The sequence below is a fragment of the Beta vulgaris genome, chromosome 7, assembly GCF_026745355.1.
Source record: "Beta vulgaris subsp. vulgaris cultivar EL10 chromosome 7, EL10.2, whole genome shotgun sequence".
In the NCBI taxonomy this organism is placed as follows: Eukaryota; Viridiplantae; Streptophyta; class Magnoliopsida; order Caryophyllales; family Amaranthaceae; genus Beta; species Beta vulgaris.
Genome location: NC_079208.1, coordinates 1,737,059 through 1,750,424, shown reverse-complemented (window position 1 = coordinate 1,750,424; position 13,366 = coordinate 1,737,059). Strand labels below are relative to the sequence as shown.

At 36.2% G+C, this 13,366-nt stretch overlaps 1 protein-coding gene across 1 annotated transcript; it reads right to left on the bottom strand.

Annotated features, from left to right (window-relative positions):
- Positions 1–8,844: 8,844 nt before the first annotated feature.
- Positions 8,845–9,270, bottom strand: LOC104898416 (uncharacterized). The gene has a single exon (XM_010685502.3). The coding sequence runs from the start codon at positions 9,268–9,270 to the stop codon at positions 8,845–8,847; it is 426 nt and encodes a 141-aa protein (XP_010683804.3).
- Between the last annotated feature and the right edge of the window lie 4,096 nt (positions 9,271–13,366).

Below are 13,366 nucleotides of genomic sequence, written 5' to 3'. Positions count from 1 at the left end.
GGCGAAATTCTTATTCAAAACACAATCCTAACTAAATATATGCCTTTTGAAGAAAGCTGGGCTGGATTTGCGAAGATCAATTACAATGATCCTTTTGTTTAAATGATAAATCTTGAATATGAAAGACTATCTGCCAATTTGTTTGCCATTAAATATTATAATCATGTGATCATGCCCACATCGATTTGTTCTTTTCTAGATGATCTTTCGATCAAAGATTTGACTTATTACGGCACCTTTTGTCCGAACTTTATAGATTCTAAAATAACTCTACCATAAAGAGTTAGGCTAATTTCAGCCATCCATCCTGCTGAGGACACAAATGAAATGCAGCTTATGATAAGGTTGCAAGTATTTTTTATCCAAATTGTATCTAATAAGAGTATTAAGGATGAAATCTCAATCCAGCCTATCATCTGCTTTCTCCGGGTTAATTTTTAAGGCCATCCATCCTTTTTCCCCTTATTTTCTCCTCTTCATGGAATGACGAATTTCAAAGGTCACAATGTACTTGTTTTCAACCCCTCTTCCAGAAAGGAAGCTACTTGGATTAGGGGATATCATACTATTAAGGAGGGGCCTGAGTCTATGTACTAGACTTTAGTAATAATCTTGTAGAAGATATTACAAAGACTGATCGGCCAAATAGCAATCTTAATCAAGAAATAAGATAAAGCACATCTTGTCTAATTTTCAATCAACTATTTAGGTCAAAAGCTATGCTGTCAATGGTCTAAAATCCTTAGTATGTTATCACGCCTAAGTAATACTCCCTCCATCCCAATTTAGTTGTTACATTTTGACCGTATGCACTATTCATGTCATAACTTTGACTATCTTTTACTCCATATACATAAGAAAAAACATAGTCATGTTGGATCTTGTTTGATTCGTCCCAATTTGTATTTTCCAAATGTAAATTTTTTTAATTATTTCATTTATTGGTGTTTGAAATTGCATCTCATAAATTGTAAAAAAGCAAATATAATAATTAAATTGGAACGGATGGAGTATATAGCGAGAAGATACCACCCTATAAAGATTTGCAATCAACAACTTAGGTCAACGAGCTATGTTGTTTCTTGAATGGGATCAACAAAGGCATTCCACTTGTGAGGTGTACTACCCATATTACTATCCTCCCTTGACTAGCATTGTCATAGAGTACCTAACCTACGTGTTATAGATGTTACTGTAGGAATATATAAGTACTATAAAGCGGAATTTCATGAATCAAATTCATAAGCACTTAAATCAGGATCACATGCATATACAATTAAGGATCACATACAAGTTTAGAAATAACCTTTGTAGCGTGATTTCCACAAAGCTTGAAGAACCCGGATTGAGAATCTCAGATGTGATTCCTCTACTTAGTCCACCAACCCAGATCAACACTCCACCAATAATGCTAGTTGGAAAGGAAGAAAACTTCTTCTTTGGTTTCTTGGAGTATAACGTGACTTTTGAAGAGAGAGAATAGGAGAGAGAAAATAATAAGAGAATAAAACTGACTACTTTCTTTTCTGCCTAACCCAAATATATAAAAGTATTTAGGTCAGATTTCTCTCCCCTTTTCCTATCTCTTGGCTGGCCACCCTAGGGCCTTCTTGGGCTCTAGGTTTCTTTTGTTGATCCAAGTTTAATGTGTGACCTTGTAGGATCCGTTACATTGGGTTCGGGTTTATTTATTTATTAATCCGAAGTTCTATAGCTTTCTCTAGCAAGACGTATAGATGACCCAATATAACGAACTTATATATCTCTATAATACGATCCATTATATATTAGTAATTGCATTTAAGTCGAGGACATAAATCCTTCAATCTCCCACTTGTCCGAGACGAGTGTGCAATGTTTTTATTCCTCAAGTCTCTTAATGTCTTTAATTTGATAGTATGATCATATTTCTATATCATCCATACTAGCTTTCAAATTATTCCTTGAAATCCGAGTTCAAATTGTCCAACAAATGATCATCGAATGATCCATTTGAGCACGGCATGCATTTTCAATTTTCACTCTTCAAGGGCCAAGACACCTATCCTATCTCATATAGGAGAACTTTTCCAATCTTGTAGTAACCAATACTCCCACTCAACTTTTAGCACAACCTGAATGCTGCCTTTATAGCCCCCTTTTACGGCATGACGTTTGACAGTATCAAAGCTATACTAATCATTGGGCTAAGTAATGTTCTACTCATGTTTATAATATAATAAATAATTTGAAAATAATTTAATCCATTTGTAATATATCTAAAGTTTGTAAATAAATAAATAATTCTCTATAATCCTCCTAAAATATACTTCCAACGTTTCGCATTTTAGAAAATTGCATATTACTTCTGACATTGACAATTTTGGTAATTTATTATCTTTATCTCTCTCCTAGTACATGGGGGTTCTTATTTTACCTCGCTCTATCTCTTTGCTCTCTTACATTCTTGTGCCATACTTCAGTATCGCAATTAATGAAAACGAAAGAAGTATGAACTAATTATATCATTATGGAATATTTTATTTGATTAACTAATTTGATAAAGGTTTGATATGGTATGAGTTAGAAAACATATTGTTTTATAATAAAATTAGAATTGTGACATTCTATATATAATACTTATTTACTCAAGACTTCAGATATTATTATTATAATAAGTTTATCTCGTGCACCACATAGGTCTAGAAACTACTGCGACAAAAGCAATTGACGAAACAAAGATAATGGAAGAATGAACACATAGATTAACATAGTTCACTAACAAGATGTTAGTTATGTCCACATAATAGGGAGAACTGATTTTATTAGATTTAGGAGAAAGTACAAACTACATATAATTATGGAGGTAGAGGTCAATCAAGAGTTTATATAATATCCTCCTAATTAACCTAAATATAATGGGTTTAAATCGAACCAAAACAAAATCGATATACTTCCTTCATTTCGATTTAATCGCAACAATTCACTTTTCACGCTTGTCGAGACATAACTTTGACGGTTAATATCTACTATAATATATATGTAAAAATTATAAAAACTTGATATTACGAAAGTATTTAACGAGACAAATCTAACAAGATTACACTTGATTATGTTTTTCATTATGTATAAAGTTCAAATCTTAGTCAAAGTACACACTGTGAATAGTGCAAAATGTTAACTGTTGCGATCAATTCGAAACGGAGGAAATATACTGTATTAATAAACAAAAAATTTCGTACTTGATTAATCCTAGCGTTAGATAATTCAAGATAAATTTCAAAGAATCTACTATCTATATAAGCCGAGGCATTTACCGGTACCATGCAGCGATATGTACGCGTAACTCAAGACTTTAAGGTAATTTGAACAGTTGAACTGATTGCATGCAGCATATCAACCAATGCGATAATGGCGCATCACTGATTTCTTTTCACTGCAATAGTGCAATCGATATAGACCTTGAGTACCCTCATGACTACTAAAATCATGGTGGGTCATACGTGCTCCACATCCCTGTAACCCTGTTGCAAAACCTAGAAATGTTGTTGGAACTTTAAGAAAAATTAAACTGCAAAACTCGCAAAGTAAGTGATAAAATGCGGTAAAGTATAAATTAATTATATGAATATGATCATGCTGAATTTGTCATGGTTCACTTTATTGAATGCCACTCATTATCACAACCTCCAAAAGTTTTAAGTAATCTTTACATAGATTCACATATATAATATTCAATTACTTGCGCACAATAACGATATATTGCTTAGCTGACATAGTTGTTTCGACATGGTGATGAATTCTGCACAGTACAGATTTAGCAAATTAATCCTGCATATTGAAAAGAGTGGTTTTATAATGGTCCGTTTTATCAGGGCCATTCCTGAACATTATTGAGCCCGGGGCAATATATGAAAAGGGCCCTTAATGCATAGTATACATTTAACAAAATATGCATGTTTATAGGAGAAAACTATTTGAGAATCGACTAATTCATGTTTATCAACAAATATAAATTTTTTTTTATTTTTTTTTATATGATAAATATATATCTAATATTCACTCTGTCCTAGAAATATACTTATTATGTCACGTAATGTAAGAAATAAGTTCTAGTGTGATTATCAAATGTTATTTTTATTTTAAAAAATAGATGTATGTAATAGGAGTTGGTGGGTACTATTCGTACTAATACTGAAAATGAGAGAAATCACGTAATAATAGAGGGGCCATGCCAGAAATAAAAGTGTGTAAAACTGAAATGGAAAAACAAAAAAACAAAGTGTTCGAACTATTGTGGGACGGATGAAGTAGCCTTTAATAAATTATATAAACTAATAACTAGACGAATAAAATCGAAAATATAAAAAATATATTTTATCACCCAACACCTATAAATAATATTAAGAATCTAAGTATTGGCTTTAGGTTGTATACATTATTTTTTAATAATTTACAATTTCAAGGTATATAAGATATAAAATCATACTGACTAAAAAAATAAAAAAATATATTATGGTGGTAGAAAGGAAATGAAGGTATAAGTTGGAAATATTGTAAGAAGAAAATATAAAAGAACGCCAATTGTAAAAAGAAAAAAAAAGGAAAAGAATAAAAAAAGAAAAAGAAAAAGAAAAAAAAAAGAAAAAAAAAAGAAAAGAAAAAGAAAAACAAACAAAAAAGTAGACAATTGTAGCAGGAATCGAACCGCTGAGGTCCTACGGACTAAGCATTCCCACATAAGTAAACCAATACCATCTTTCCAATACAGGATAGATGTAATTTTAGCGCTTTATTAATTACTAACATATTGCAGATTTTTGGGCCCTGGGCGGGTGCCCCGCCTGCCCTGCCCCAGGGCTGGGCCTGCGTTTGATAGTTGGTAATAAATATTGGTAATGGGAAAGAGATTTAAGTGTAATTTTACAAGGGAATGACCCTTAAAATCTCTATGAAGAGCCAATTTCAACTTTTAAGTTTGTGTTTTTTCTTTTTCCTTTAGGAAGCAATCTCTTCCCTAAACTATGTGTTTTTTTCTCCAAGGTGAATCAATTTTCATTACCGCTCATTACCACCTACAAGGTGGTATTGGATGGTGTAAGATTAATTCTGCCTGCATATCATTAATAAGCTAGGGTAACAATATATACAACGTAATAGGATCTAATCTATCCTAAAATAACTCCACCAATCTTGTGACTAATATACCAAATATACTATACAAAATAATATATACTAATACACCCCCTCAATGGAAGCGGGAGGTTGACGGACGCTGAGATTGTCTCTAAACTCATCAAAGAGAATATGGGGAAGTCCCTTAGTGAAAATATCAGCAATTTGATAGCGGGAGGGAACATGAAGAACACGAACTTCGCCCCGAGCAACTTTCTCGCGTACAAAATGGATATCCATTTCAACATGTTTGGTGCGCTGGTGATGAACAGGATTACCCGAGAGATAAATGGCACTCACATTATCACAATATACGAGTGTAGCTTTGCGAATTGGGCAATGAAGTTCAAGCAGTAAGTTCCGGAGCCAACAAGATTCAGCTCCGACATTTGCAACACCACGGTACTCGGCCTCAGCACTAGAACGGGATAATGTAGGCTGGCGCTTGGAGGACCAGAATACTAAATTATCTCCAAGAAAAATACAATACCCAGAGGTCGAACGACGAGTGTCAGGACATCCTCCCCAATCAGCATCAGTATAGGAAACAAGGGAGGTGGAGGCACATTTATAAAGATGGAGACCATAAGTAAGAGTGCCCTGAACATAACGGATAATGTGTTTCAAGGCAGCCATGTGAGCGTCACGGGGATCATGCATATGAAGACAAATTTGTTGAACATCATAGGAGATGTCAGGACGGGTGAAAGTAAGATATTGTAATGCACCTGCCAAACTACGATAAGTACGCGGATCTGAATAAGCGGCACCTGTGTCAGTACTTAACTTGGATTTGGGGTCAATAGGAGTGTGGGCAGGTTTACATGAAGACATCCCAGCACGATCTATAATCTCAGAGGCATATTTTTGCTGTGAAAGAAACAAACCATTAGAGTGCCGAGTAACAGCAATGCCCAAAAAATAACTGAGGGGCCCCAAATCTTTCATGGCAAACTCAGAGCTAAGAAGAGACATAATTTTCTGACGAAGAGCTGCAAAAGAAGTAGTGAGAACAATATCATCCACATAGAGTAACAGATAAGCAATGTCACCAGCATGATGATAAATGAAGAGAGAATGATCAGATTGACTGTGAATGAAACCAATGGTGGAGACATAATCGGCAAATCGTTGATACCTAGCCCGGGGAGCTTACTTAAGGCCATAGAGAGATTTTCGGAGCAAGCAAACATAATTTGGATGATCAGGGTCACGGAAACCCATAGGCTGATGCATATAGACAGTCTCATGAAGATGGCCATGTAAGAAAGCATTCTTAACATCCAACTGATGAATGGACCAATCTTTAGATAAGGCAAGGCTCAGAACTATGCGAATGGTTGCTGGTTTAACCACAGGACTGAAGGTATCATCACAATCTACACCAACCTGTTGAGACCTGCCATCACCAACAAGACGAGCTTTGTGTCTCTCAAAAGAGCCATCTGAGTTAGTTTTGTGCTTAAAAATCCATAAACAATGAATAACGTTAACATCAGGCGGACGAGGAACTAACTCCCACGTCTTATTTTGAATAAGAGCAGAATATTTGTCATTCATGGCAGCTTTCCAATTAGGGTCACAGAGAGCTTCTTTAGGATTACTTGGTAAAGGAGAGGGAGAGACAAGAGAAGAGAGATTAAAGTGTTGTTTGGGCTTAAATATGCCACATTGGGCTCGAGTCTACATGTGATGAGAGCGGATAGGTTGGGTAGGACCCCCCGCACAAGGAGAGGGGGAGAGCTGTCCTGGGTTGGATGGAGAGGAGAGAGGGCCTGGGCTGGGTGAAGGAGCGCCAGCAGCACGCGAAGGAGAAGTGGAGGAGGTATGGGCCGAAGGAGGGGTGCTGGGCCTAGCAGCGGGAAAAGAGGGAGTGCGGATAATGGGGCTGGGCTGGTGAGGGGAGATGGCGCCAGGAGTGTTAGGTGGACTCGGTAGAGAGGAAATGGGCTCGGGGGTTTGTGAGGACGAAAAAGGGAGGAGATGTGAGATAGTAATTTGTGATAGACCAGCATCTAAGAAATCATATGTGGATGTGGTAGGAGTGTGAAGTGTAGAGAACGGGAATGTAGATTCATCAAAAATCACATGGCGAGAGATGATAATCTTGTTGTTTGAGAGATCAAAGCATTTGTAGCCACGATGATTAGAGGGGTATCCCAAGAAAACACAAGGAGTAGAGCGAGGTTGCAGTTTGTTGATGGTAGTGGAAGGAAAAAGGGGGTAACACAAACAACCAAACACTCGAAGATGTGAATAGGAGGGAGTTTTGTGATACAGGAGTTGAGTAGGAGAGTGATTTTGACGAGTCTTGGTGGGAAGAATATTGTGTAAGTAAGTTGCCATTTGAAGAGCGTGAGGCCATAAAGAAGGGGGGAGGGGAGCATGAGTGAGTAATGTGCGTGTGAAATTGTTAACGGTACGGATTTTGCGTTCGGCTTTGCTGTTTTGAGGAGATGTGTGAGGACAAGATAGGCGAAAAACCATACCAAACTGAGCACAAAAGGTTGTGAAAGATGAATTGTCATATTCACGACCATTATCACATTGCAAGCATTTGATGGAACAACCAAATTGAGTAGAAATATGAGTAGAGAGGCGTTAAAAAACTGAAAAAACATCTGATTTGTTTGCGATAGGAAATGTCCATAGGAAATTAGTGTTGTCATCAAGAAACAGCACATAATATTTGTGACCAGCACTACTCAAAACAGGGGATGTCCATTCACTATGCAAAATATCAAAAGGCAGCAAAGTAGGAGAATGTGTATGAGAAAATGGCAGTTTAACTTATTTTCCAAACACACAAGATTGACAAAATGAAGCAGATGAAAATCCAGTACAATCAATCAACTGATTATTATTAAGAGAGCGCAAAACAGTGGCTCCAGGATGTCCTAAAGGACTATGCCAAAGATCATAAGATAAAGCAGTAAATGAAACAGGTGATCAAACTGATGCAGAAGTGGCAGTGGGGAGAGGATAAAGATTACCAACGCTATCACATCTCATTATAAGACTCCCCGTCTGTAGATCCTTCACAGAAAACCCAAACGGATCAAATTCCACAGAAACATGATTATTAGTAGTAAAACGACGAACGGAAACAAGATTCTTGACTAATTTGGGAGCATGAAGGACATTTTGAAGCATTAATGATGAGTGAGGGGAGGGAAGAGTAGAGTGACCAGAGCCATGAATGGGAATAATGTGACCACTACCAACCATAATATGACGATTATTATTGCGCAAATCAAAATAAGAAGAGAGAGTACCTGAATTATAGGTCATATGAGAGGTCGCGCCTGTGTCCATGTACCAGTTGTCATCAGTTGGAGTAGGAGACATAGTATGCATGGCGGCCGTGATATCCGTGGGAGCATACTCAACTGTGGAGGGAGCCTGAACATTATATGATTGAGCAGTGGGTCGCGGACCAAGAACACCAGGGCCACGGGGTGGAGTTGGACGAGTAGGATATGGACATGGTGGAGGGTAATAGGGGGCTGGCGAACCCCGGTAGCCCCACGAGGCTTGAGACCACGGCGGGGGAGGACCCCAGGGCTGCTGCTGCCATGGTGTGGTGGGGGGAGTGCCACGGTCATGGTGTTAGCGACCCCAACCACGGCCGAACTGGTTGTGACGACCACCGCGATCATTATTGCGGCGAGGAGTCCGGTTGTTGGGACGTTATGAATTGCGACCCCCATGATTGTGAGAGGAAGAAGAGGAGTCATCATGGTTTGTGGTGACCGTGAGAGCAGTGGCTTCGGCAGCAGCCTCTTGTGCAGCATGATGGGTCCGACGAGTCTCCTCAAGAACAAGGCGAGACCGCGCTTGGTAGAAAGGAGGGAGCAGTTCACATTGTTCAATAAACGTAGCAACAGTACTGTAGGCAGGAGTGAGCCCTTTGACAAGTTGAAGAACCAACCGAGAGTCGGACACCGGCGAGCCGACATTGGCGAGTTGATCGGCCAATGATTTAAGAGCTTGGCAATAGGCCGAGATGATGGAAAAATTGGCTATGGACGTTTTAGTAAACTGATCCTCGAGATAAACGGCGAGGGAATTTTTGTTGTCTTGGAAGATATCACGGAGCCGGTTCCATGCTTCCATGGCCGTTTGATCGGGGGAGATAATAGTGTGGAGAAGATAAGTTGAGATAGTGGAGTAAATCCACGTGAGAACCGTGGCGTCGACATGGTTACATTCCGCTTTGTCAGTTTCGGTGGTGGTGGTTGTGTCAGTAGTGGTGGGAGGGATAATGTGATCAAGGACTTGATAAGATTTGGCAATGACCTTGAATAACTCGGCCCAGGTAGAATAAAGCCCTTTTTCGATTTCAAGAGTGATGGGAAGATAGGTTTTAATGTTACTAACAGCTTGGGCAAGATGAATGGATTTCTTTGAGGTAGGCATTGTGACCGAGTGCAGCGGAGAAGATGATAGGAAGAAGATGACGGCAGATAGGAGGAAGGAGGAGAAAAAACCTAACCTAGCCTGATACCATGTAAGATTAATTCTGCCTGCCATATCATTAGTAAGGGTAACAATATATACAACGTAATAGGATCTAATCTATCCTAAAATAACTCCACCAATCTTGTGACTAATATATAAAATATACTATACAAAATAATATATACTAATAGATGGGAATGAAAATTTAAAAAGAAAAATAGACACTTGAGGATGAATTAGCATTATCATGGGAATGAACAATGATTTTTTGGCCAAATTTACATACAAATTCATTCCTTATTTTTTGGCCAAATTTACATACAAAATCATTTATATGTAATAGAGCCACTCTTTCCTCCCGGTTTCGAAGATAAAATCCCAAATCACACAAAGATGGCTCAAGTTTAAATGTCATCCACTTTTGGAGTATTTAGCGCCAAGTATGAGCATAACCTATACTCCAAACACTTCTTTTTACATAAAATTTTGCTGTTAAAATTAGTATTTAAGTAGAATAATAATAAATTTTTGTAGAAAGATGAAGGGGGGAAGTATATAGTTCATCTCTATGTCAAATTAACAACAGTAAAAAGTTGCACTTCATTTACGTGGTACATGCATTTACCGTACCATTGGTGGAGTTAGAGCTTTGTTGATTTCCCATTTTCCCTTGATGCTTAATTTCCTAATTGTTATTCCATTAGTCAAAAAGATGAAGTTAGATGACAAATGCCGATTGATCGAAGCATTAAATAGAACCTCTGACTTTGTTGATTCACCTTAGTCTTGCAAAAGCTGTCTAATCTTGATTTGTCTTCTTTGTTATCTTACTTAACTTCCAAGTCCACATCTGAAATTAATGAACTTTTTATGGTGCAAAACATAAATTAATGGTGTTTTCTTTATGAAAAATTGAAGTTAAGGACTAACAAGTGGTGACAATCAAAGATACATGTGATATGATTGGTATCTGGTAGAAGTTATAATTTGCCCATCACTAAGAACAGTGAATTTTTTCTTCATCTTAATCAATTACTATAGTAAAATAAAAATATAGTAGCATATACATTCAAGAACAATAGACAAACAAAATTGGTGACTAATAATGGCTCTATGTGTGATGCAGACGACCACATCTGCCCTCAAATTATATTCGGGCCTTCAATTGCTACCTAGTATGTTATAATATCATTACATATAAAGAAGAATGGACGTTATTAGTTTTTGTAATATTTTGTTTAGTATGAAATTGAAAAATGGACGTTATTATATGATAAATTGTCTAGAAAAAACTTGTAAGAAATTGAGGATAAAATAAACAATTTCAATGGAATTAGGTTAAGAGAATGTTATTACTTAATAAAAGTGTTAGAGATCACACGTTTGTCTATATCATTATAATTACATATAATTATAAGACTATATTATGTTTTATTTTGAAACATTAAGCATTGAAATTATAGTCGGTTAGTGGTTAAAGTCTCACATTTCATTTCAAAGGTTATGTGTTCAAATTCTAGTAATTATATATCGTACATATTTTTAAATGAAATTATAAACGTATATATTAGGAGCTTGAAAAGAGTGCCACGTGGCAATGTTCCTTTCATAGGAACGCCTTTTATTATATTTGTATAGATTTTTCCTGAAAAGTAATTCAACCTAATGCAAACGTCATATTAAAAATCATATATTTTCAAACTAATAGAATTAATGACTATTATTTGCAATCCAATTTGCTGTCATCACGGTTTGATAAACTTGATTAATTTTCTAACGCCGAAGATGCACGATTACATGTACTACATCTTTTATCAGATTTTCTTGCTTTAATGAATTAACATACTTCATCCGTCTCGTTTCATATGAAACATAGAGGATTGACACAAGGATTTAGGAGAGGACAGAGATAGAGAGAAAGAAAAAGAGGGACTCATGTGATGAGCAGAGAGATAAAAAGAATTGAATACTAAACAAAGTAAAGTTTTATTCATTTCGAAATGGTCTAGAATTGTATCTGGGAAATTTGTGGCGAAACCTGTAGCGTTGAACTTGGAATCGACGCAGATCCGGAAATTTGTGTGAGACCTGTAGCGTCGAATTCGGAACCAACACAAATCATGTTTTATGTACTAGTGAGTGTTCCATTTATTTTATAACGGAGGAAGTATTATTCTTTGCTTCAAGTTGCAAACTAACTAATGATGTATTATCAAGTGACAACAGATTACCGGTACTCCTAATGATGTACTATCAAGCGACCATAGTGATAGATATTGTATAATAATTATATGTTATTATATATTATTGTTTGTAATTAGTTTACCTTAATACCCATAGGGTTAACACTTGTACATATACCTAACTATGTTTAATGAGATAGCAACGCATTACCTTCTCACATAGATTATACAAGTGTTTAAACATAATTAAGTATATATACAAGTGTTAACCCTATGAATATTAAGGTAAACTAATTACAAACAATATTATACTAACATATAATTATACAATATCTATCACATAGATTACAGGTATACCGTACATAGATATGCATGCTTGTCTGATGTGCAATGTTTCTTGGTCAGTTGGTCTGTTATCTTCTTAAGAACATATGTGTTGTTTAATGCTAGCTATACATTAGACCACCTCACAAAAGCAATACATGAATTAGTTACTCATTTCCCCATCATCCTACTTTTAATGAACACTTCCTGCGCGCTGACCAGTGATGTCAATATATATAAATAGTTCTTAAACCCGACATTCTCTTATAATTATATGATTTATTATGAACATGCGTGCTTAATTATGGGAGTTTAGGTCATAGTGATTTTATCTATGTTTTCTTATTGGATCCTACTCATGTTCCCTATCAGTGGAATGACAGCAAGGTCTATGAACTTCAAGTTTAGGTCTATAATCTAGAGAACACAATAATAGAAAAAGCCAAAATTGTGCGTAAGTTGCGGATTAACTAGCTGACTTTGTTTTAATAAACTTAATGGGCACTAGAGAAATTATATATATTTATATATATTGCTTCGTTCCCCTAGATTGACAACTCTTTTAAGTGGATTAGTATTCTATTCTTTAGCCAGTTGTGTGATATAGTATGCAGTACTAAGTGACAGGAAAACAACGAAACTCAAAAATCATAAAAGTAATAATTTTTTTTAGTCCTACGAGGAGTTTTCCACGGCGAGTGGACTAATCTTCTGCGAGAGTTTACATGGGTACTTTACAGGACAACATCCCTCCCAGTTGGAATTTTTTCCATATCCAAGGTTTGAACCCGAGACCTTAATTAAAGAGCGAGAGATCTTTAACCACTCACACCAACCCTAGTTGGTTCATAAAAGTAATAATAACGATACATATACTAGCGTGGATGCAGAACCATCTAATTTTGTTGGTAAATTTTTGAGCATGGCATGTTTTATGTAACTGATGATCAAATCTCGTTTTCGTTGTGTCCTCTTTTAAACCAATAAACCAACACATGCATTATTCAAAGTTTTCATGCCTCTTTTGAGCTTGTGATATATTTCCTCCGTTTAAAAATAGTTGCACCTTTTTAACTTTCATACATGTCGATGTATGATTTTAATCATTAATATATTTAACTATCAATAAGTAAAAATTATAAAAAGTTTATATGAAAAAAATTTACATCGAGACAAATCTAACAAGACCCCCACATAACTATATATGTTTTTCCTAAAATATAAATCACTAAAGACAATCTAAG

Coding starts and splice junctions, on each gene's coding strand:
- LOC104898416 (XM_010685502.3), bottom strand. CDS start 9,270: ATGGAAGCATGGAACCGGCTCCGTGATATCTTCCAAGACAACAAAAAT.